This window comes from Cenococcum geophilum (genome assembly GCF_001692895.1).
Source record: "Cenococcum geophilum 1.58 unplaced genomic scaffold K441scaffold_2, whole genome shotgun sequence".
NCBI classification, from domain to species: Eukaryota; Fungi; Ascomycota; class Dothideomycetes; order Gloniales; family Gloniaceae; genus Cenococcum; species Cenococcum geophilum.
Genome location: NW_027137560.1, coordinates 781,810 through 790,673, shown reverse-complemented (window position 1 = coordinate 790,673; position 8,864 = coordinate 781,810). Strand labels below are relative to the sequence as shown.

The following is an 8,864-nucleotide window of genomic DNA, read 5'->3' as shown; positions in this document are numbered from 1 at the left end:
TTCTCCTGCTAAATCTTTCCTTCCTCTTCCCCATTCCCTCCAGAACTCTCCCTGCCGTCAAAAGTCGTGTTTCTGGGTCTCAGGGAACCATCCATGTCCACCTTAAAACGCTCTCTCCTCCCTCGTCTTCGTAATGGGAATGCTTTTGCCATCTTCACGCACTTTGGTACATGCGTTCGCTACTTTTCTCCCATTCCGGTTTTCCAACGACGCCATGATGCGATCGGCTGAGGCTGAAAAGAACAACCCCTTGATTTTTCATGGCTAACACATACGTGATCCTCACCCTCACCACGAACATGGATACCCAGCACACCGGTGATCTCGAACATGTCTCGAACCTAGGTCAGGTTCCCCCTTATGCACCTCCAATCACTCATTCGCCAACCAGCCAAGAGAGGGAACCGCAGCCTGCGGACGCGGAACGGATCTTGGGTATGCGCAAAACAACGTTCGTGCTCGCTATCATCATCTTTATGCTCCTGCTGGGCGGCCTAATCGGCGGCCTGGTCGGCGGACTTCTTTCCAAAATCAAGAGATCAAACGAAGTTGCCTCTCCCAGGTGCATTTCATGTATAGAAACTTTAAGCGCTCACTAATGAATGAATGTAGTGCTACCGGGATACAAACAATTCTCGTCACATCCATTCCATCCTCTACTTCAACTGCCACTACTCCAACCAGTACAACAATCTCAGTCACAAGCACCGGCCAGGTGGTTTCCTATACAATCTTCCCCGATAGCCAGAAGGTTGGATGTCCGAGCTCGGATAATACAAATTTCACCGTCCCTGGAACAAACCAAGCCTTCCAAAGGGAATGCAAGACGAATTATTCGGGATATGATTTCTCAATCGCACAAAAGAACTCTATGGAAGAATGCTTAGCCTTATGCGCGAAATACAATACAGATCAGACATCACATTATGCTGGAGTAGTTTGGGTTTGGCTTTTGGGAGATGGGACTGCTCTCAAGGATTGCTGGCTCAAATCCCAGATAAATAAAACGAAAATGTTTTATCAGAACCTAGAGGGAGCTTTTCTTCTTAACTAGTTGTAATCAAAGAAAATATTTCTCTTTGGCTTCCTAATTATATCTCATTCTATCGTTCCTCCACCTCCTTACTTAATAACTACAAGATTAACCGAAATACGTATCTCGTCCTCGGCAGGGCCATTAACGTAACCAACTCTCGTTCGTTCAGCCGAATCACTTGTTCCTTGTCACGGCACTGACAGAAAACGGCAGAACTTGGCTGGCAGAACTTGGCAGAACTTTGCGGTCACGTGACTAGAGGACCGTATAAAATAGAACCCTACTTCAACCGGCGCTGCTCTTGTCACGAAACTCGTATTGAGCTGTTCATTGATGAAATGGGTTGATTGATTGATGATCTTGACTTGAGGTTGATTGATTGTGTCTTGATGTAGGGGGCCCCTGGGGCCCTGAAGAGATTTACAATGCACGTGCACGTGACTCGTGCACGGACTACGCCTCCAGAGAATACAGATTATCTGACACACCCCCTTAGCTTTGAGCTCTTTAAGGTTAAAGCTAACCACCTTCTTGTGTCCGTCAATAAGTTAATTAAGCCGTAATCTTATCTGAATCCTTCCATCTTGCTCTAATCTTCTCCCTTAGGTCCTCTAGTTGCTTCTCCTTATTCAGCTGCTCCTTAATATCTACTATTCCAATCATATTAATAAAGCTTTAAAACCTCTGCTTAGGCAGGGCCTTCGTAAGTCCATTAGTAATTATCTCCTTCGTCACTGTCCATTGAAATTATACTCGTCTTATTACGTATTCCTGACGTAGCTAGTATTAATAGATGTTAACATGTCGGAGCTTTATAATTAGCTTTGCCGTATCTTCCGTGATTAGTTAAAGCGTCTACGTATTATCGCATTTAATAATTAAGGGCTCGTTTAGGCGTAACGTTATTACTTTAAACAGCCTACTAATAAAGATAGCTTCCTTTGCTGTCTATAATAGGACTAATAACTTGGCTTCTAAGCTCGACGTTATAATCGTACCCTACTTGTTTGCTCTTTAGGCAATCGGCCCCCTAAATAGCTTTATAATGTATCCTTGCGAGCTCTTTCTGTTGACGAAGTTATCTATAAATGATGCGTCGCTGGCACAGATAAATGATTACGCTTTACTTCTACTATCTCTTCCGTCGTCTCGTCCTTTATTGCGTATTCCTTTATCTCTCCCTTTACCGTTTATTCCTTCCTTATCTCCTCTATAGTAGATTACTCTGCTCCTTGCGCTATATAGGTACTAGTCTCTAATATAGTATTATAGAAGCTGCTTCTCTTAGTAGGGACATAGGACGGACTAGTAGGTCTATATTGGGGGACGGACGCGTTAGACGGATTAATCGGTAATCGGTAGGGAGGAGTTCTAATTCTACTATAGGAGTGTCTAGAAGACGCCCTATGAAATCTGTCTTATACTAGTTAGCTATCTTCTCGATATAGGCTTCCTGGGATAGCCATAGGAGCCTCTAGCTATAATTGTGTAGCATATAAATTCCTAAGAACCATTTTAGCTCGCTAAGGGTACTCATCTAGTATTCCTTGCTTAGCTCCTTAATTGCTTCTTAAGCTTTCTTCTTATCTGTCTTTTGTAGCAGAAGATAATGTCATTAATAGACGACCTTATTAAGATTATAATGGATAAACGCGTTAACTATATCTTTATGTGTCGTCTCTAGGTCGAATTTTGTGGTAATCGCCATTAGGGTCCGGTATATCATACTCGCCAATGCAGTAGCTCTTATAGGTAAGTCTCATTAAGCTAAGGATCTGCTGTCCCTTTACGTGCTTTTTTAATGATTACACCCCCTGAGCATTCGGCGGTACTATTTTAAGCTTAGGTATATGGCGCCAAAGGCTTAAATGTACCCCTTAGCGCTTCCTTAAGGTTAGTCCAGTTAGGAGGTTGAGATAGGGTTTATTAATATTCCGTTCTGAGAACCTTTATAAGACCTTACGCTTGATTTTAGCGAGAATGTTAAAGGTTTATAGGTCCTAGATGACCTAGACGCAGATGCCGTAGTCGTGCATTACCTTTTATATCTGGATGAATGTCTCTTAACAATACTCTGCGCTTCTGTTGGCGGTATAGCAGTCGGCTCATATTAAACGCTAATAGACTTCCTAGTTAGACGTATTTTAATAGTCTATTATCTATAGCATTCTTCCATTTAGCATAGGATTGTGTTATCCTTTATTATCTTAGTAGTACCCTTATTTTTAAAGTAGATGGAATAATACTAGATTTATAAAGTCCGTATAAAAGGCAACGTCCTTAAGATATAGGATTTCCTTACTTTCGTCTTATCGTTATTAAGCTTTATCTTCTTATTTATGTCTAATTTTGGCAACTAAATTAGTAAAATCCTCGTTCTATTCTACCTTCCTTAGTGCCTTTTTAATATAAGTATCTCTGATTGTGACTCCTGTAGGTTTTTTATCTTTAAATAAACACCAATAGTCCTAAATAGAGTGTCCTCTTATTCCGCATGCTAGGCACTTAGGTATTAGCTTCTTGTAGGACGTCTTTTTATTTACCAGTATCTTAGCTTTCTTTAAGCGGCTCTTACATACTAAGGCCTTTCCTCTTCGTGAACCTTTAGTAGTATTAAAGTGATCCTTAATAGCTTGCTCTGCGAAGTCTGCGTTAAAGGTACTCCCTCTTATAGTAGTATTAGCTTTCTTTAAGGGTATTCTAAGTCCTTCTTGCAGCTCCGTTGCTACTCTGCGGTATTTGGAAGATCTTAACTTCTAAGGGTTATTTAACTCGGTAGTATACTTTATACAGTAGGCGTCGCTAAAAGGTTAAATAACTTCTACTAAATCTTAAAGCTAGATTCTATCGGATATTTAAGGGATCTTATACTTCTCTCCTAGGGATATTATATGTTCCCATTAATCTAGCCATTAGTTCAATTTTGATAACTATTTAAACCCCTTAAGGGCTTCCGTGTACTGGTATTATACCTTCTTCCTAATAAACAACGAGGTAGGTTCTGTGTTCTCCTTTAGCTAAGATAGCCATTCTTTAACTATTAAGGAAGGGTCAAGCAGTAGCTTCTGTCACGGCTCGAACAAATGCCTCTGAACCGAAGCTTGAACGAATGCTGTATTACCAAGATACTAAGCTAAAGAGAAGGAAAAGGGGTCGCCAGGACCGATGTAAACAAATATGTAGGGTGAGCCGCCAAGGCGCTAGCTTTAGGCGGGCCAATCGCAGGTCGGCAGAGTATGGCAGAATTTGGCAGGTAACGTGCGATAGCGCCGTTACAGCTTCTTCTAAATTAATACTATGGACGTAATCTGGGTGCGGATCTATTAAAGATGATCTTCCTGTTTTAGGAAATACTTTATATCCTAGTTGTAGTATTATCTGCTATTCTTGTACGCTTTCTATTAATTCGTTAAGAGCTATATATATAAGGTTACGTCCTCGTTAAAATCTATAACTTTTGGATAGGCTAGTTCTTAAAGTAGACCTTATTAAGGTGCTGTATTATCTAGGTTAACGTAGGCCCAAATTCGCTGATCTATAAGGGCTCGTAGTTGCTATAGCCATTACTCCCAGTCTTCTGGCTTATTAAGGATAATCGTTATTAACGAACTTGACGTTAGTGGAGTTATTTAACTAATAGGTAAAGGAGGAATTAAGATGGTATTTTGTCGTTAGGATCGTCCTTATTATTAGGATCGTCCTTATTGTCGGGATCGTCCTAGGACGATTAAGGTGGAATCTCGTAGAATCTTAAGGAATTCCGTGTTAGGATCGTCCTTTGACAATAAGGTTAAATCTCTCGTTAGGATCGTCCTTTGACGATAAGGTCGAATCTCTTGTTAGAATTATCCTATGACGATGAGGTCGAATCTCTCGTCAGGATCGTCCTTTGACGATGAGGTCGAATCTCTCGTAGAATCTCATGGAATCTCGTGGAATCTCGTCCTGTGATAATTGAGGTAGGATTTCTGTTAGAGTCTGCGTCCTTTAATAAGGTGTCAGAGTCTGACAATAAGGCAGAATTTCTTTAAATAATTGAGTAATAGCTAAATAGCTTCTTAAGTCGGCGGACCGGGCTCATAACTATCACGAAACTCGTATTGAGCTATTCATTGATGAAATAGGTTAATTGATTGATGATCTTAACTTAAGGTTAATTAATTGTGTCTTAATGTAGGGGGCCCCTGGGGCCCTAAAGAGATTTACAATGCACGTGCACGTGACTCATGCACGGACTACGCCTCCAGAGAATACAGATTATCTGACAGCTCTTCTTCTCCTTTCCTTTCTCTAGCTTTAGATCCTCGTTTATAGACTACCATTCGTACAGGCTTGCGCGTCTCTCATGCCGTGCTCGTACCTCGATTGACTGAGTCGCTAACATTATCTAAAGCTCATCCACCCTTTCTTCCTGAGAAGGAACTCAAATATATCCAAAGAGCAAGAACCAGAACAAGAACCAAGAACACGAAAAGAACACGAACCCCAAGAACAGGACAAGCACAGACCAGAACCCCTGAAGGAATTACCCGGAATTACCCAACACCCCTACCACTATGCCAAGAAGTGCGGCAGCCAGCAAAGCAGCCGCAGGACCCTCGAATACATCCGATGGTAAAACAGCAACTAACTTAAACTCCCAGGTAGAGCTCGCAGCAGCTAATGCCGAAATTAAATAACTTTGAGAGTTGCTTAAAGCTAGAGAACCCCCTATACCTAGTAATAAGTCGTCGGATACCTAAAGACTTGCTATAGTCCTTAAGGCCCTAGCTTAACGTATAGTATTAGCATCTTTGCGGTCAGCGAAGGTCGCGGACCCCCTATTACTTATAGATGGAACCAACCCTACATTTAATAATTAGAAGCTTTAATTATAGAATAAGCTTAAAGTCAATGCGGACCACTTCCCTGATACCTAAGCTAAAATGGCTTATATCTTCGGCCGTACCAACGGGGACGTATAGATGTACCTACGTCCGTAATACGCACAGGACTTAGTAAATCCCTTCCTCTCTAAAGAAGAGATAATTATCTACCTATCTTTTATTTATAAGGACCCCTTTAAAGTATAAAACGCTTGGCTTAATTATAAAAGCCTAAATATAAAAACGATAGAGACCTTCTTGGCCCTTTAGACCTACTTTTTATACCTAGCTAGTTAGGTATAAATTCCCTAAGAAGATCTAATGCTAGACCTATAGCGAGCTATACTATGAGTTTATACTACTATATAGACGCTAAAGGAACTTATAGACTAGTGCTTGGCTATTAACTAAGGCCTTTATTAAATTAAGGTATGTGCTAAATAGTATAGGGCTAAAAACCCTTTAAATTAGACTATAAGTAATATAAGAACAGCCTATAGTGCCCTAGTATAATTAGCAACTTCTATAGTACTAGCTATATAATCCGTTATTAATTTAGTAGCTAGCTGTATAGCTAGTCCTACTATAAGCCCGGCTAATACTTAGCCTATATACAGTAACCCCTATATATAGGCACTTAGCGATTAGGGCGCTTACTTCTCTTATAGCTAAAAGGGCTATATTATAAAAGACTACCTAATAAATATAAAGAGGGATAAAGTTTTATTAATTTAGAAGAATAGTATAGAGTTAGAAAAAGAGGAACCTTAAAGAAAAACTCCTTTTTAGGGTTAAAAGGGATTAATATATTATATATTAATCTAGGTCGGCTAGTTAGTAGAAGAAGCTACACTATCCCTTATACTTTATTCCGTAATAGATATTAAGTTTTAACCTCTACTTTAGCTAACTCTAGAGTAAATGCCTTTGCCTTAATTAATACCTAGTATACTATAAAACTAGTTAATTTTCTAAATATACCTATTAAAGAACTGCCTAAACTAATTTCTATTTATAGGTATAATGGATAAATAGGGCTACCTATTACAACTATTTTATAGATTTACCTTTATGTTAATAGATAAAGGTAGTGTAGTGGTGTACGCGGTCCCTCTTAGATATAAAGTCACAGTGCTGTCAGGTCGGTCGGTCGGTCGTAATTAGTCAGTGGAATCAGTAGGAAAGCAGTCAGTAAGAAGAGAAGAAAAGAGTGTATTCTATGTCCGTCGTGCCTATCCGAGTTGTTGAAGACTCTAAAGGCTCCAGACCGATCTATATAACTTGTAGAAGGCCTAGGCAATCCCAAAGCTATGCCCAATCTAAATATTAAATCTAGGGGCCAAATCACACCACCATAGTAGTATAACGTCCCCTTTTTTATTACGGACCTAGGAAGTTATAATATGATCTTAAGGAGAAAATAGCTAGACTACTTAGGCTTATAGCTTAACGTATAGAGTAGACGATCTATCTAGCCTAAAATCCTACCCCTAACCCCTTCCTTTATAAAAGAAATTAGCATTATAATAAAGAATCTTATATAAGTCTAGATTAATACTATTTACTAAGTTAATGCTATATATAGGGACCAGGCCTTTAAAAAAGATATATAGCTTAATCCGCAACAGATCTATATACTACGCCGCCCCCAAACTACCTATATTACACTACCTGTACTAAAGACTTAAAAGGTTAACAATAACTAACCTAAGTCCCCTATGGAGGACTTAGCTCCTACACAGCTATAAAGAAAAACTAGAAATACTAAACGCTATACTAAACCAATAAACTAAAAGGATAACTTATAGAAAATAAAATATAAGCTAAGTAGGGTTATAAACCTTATACCCCAAAATACGGCCTAATAAAAGTCTATAAAGAAACCTGCGGATCTCCTACCAGTTAATATTTACTATATTAGTGTAACGGGACTAGCCCAGTTACAGTAGGAATGTCTCGGTTAAATACTTAATAGATAAATTCTAACGCTTTAACCAAATTCTACTAGATTAATTAAATTCTACTAAAGCCTATTAAAGACCGCGTGCGTATATACGCACGTATCAACCACCAAGCCCCTAACTATTTAATTATATAATTCTCTTATTATTCCTTTCTCTTCTTTACGCAACGTCTTATTCTTAGCAAGAGCTATATACTCTTAGATTTAGATAGAATTTATATTATTCCTTTAAATCTTCCCTAAAGTCTCTTCGCGCCCTTATATTACATTACGTTAAAATAACTACTATTAAAATAGTAAACAAACTTAAACCCTCCGCGTTAACTATAAGCATTATAGCCCTAATTAGAGAATAGTTAACTATAATATAACAGTCCTTTATAAATGCTTTGGCCTAATAGCGAGTAATATTAGAAGCTTAGTACTAGTAATTAATGGGAGTAATCTATAAAGAAGTCTATAACCTTAAAGCACTTATATTAGAGACCCTAATAGTAACATATATAAATAAAATAACTATATATAAACCTAACCTGTTAAATATAAACCCTAAACTAGTAACGGCAGCTTAATTTATACCTATAATAAACCTAGTACCTACTATAAAATCTAAATAGCTCCCTAACCCTTTAATATTTAATAGAAATTAAAATAACCTATATCCCTTTATAACTAAGCTCCATCTTAAACTTTTAATAAACTATAACCAATACCCTACTAAAGCTGGCGAGATTAGCTATAGAATATCATATTTAAGTAAAGACGCTATACAAACTATAGACCCATTTTTCCGTAATAGCACCTTTATTAATTTTAAAATCTTTATCTCTCTATTAAAATAAACGTATAATAACGCCAGCTGCGAATATATAGCTATTACTAAACTTAAAAATCTATAATAACGGAACCGAGACTTTACTAGCTTTTTTTTTAGAATATTTAGGCCTTATTAGTAAACTAGATTAGAATAAAGCCGCTAGAGTTACTACTCTCCGTTAAG

The 8,864-nt window shown here is 38.3% G+C and overlaps 1 protein-coding gene across 1 annotated transcript; it reads left to right on the top strand.

Annotated features, from left to right (window-relative positions):
• Window positions 1–518: 518 nt before the first annotated feature.
• Window positions 519–1,176, top strand: K441DRAFT_650902 (uncharacterized protein; the record flags this gene model as incomplete). Its single annotated transcript, XM_067647107.1, has 1 exon — window positions 519–1,176. A coding segment is annotated over one exon (369 nt), but the record flags the coding sequence as incomplete, so codon positions are not given.
• Between the last annotated feature and the right edge of the window lie 7,688 nt (window positions 1,177–8,864).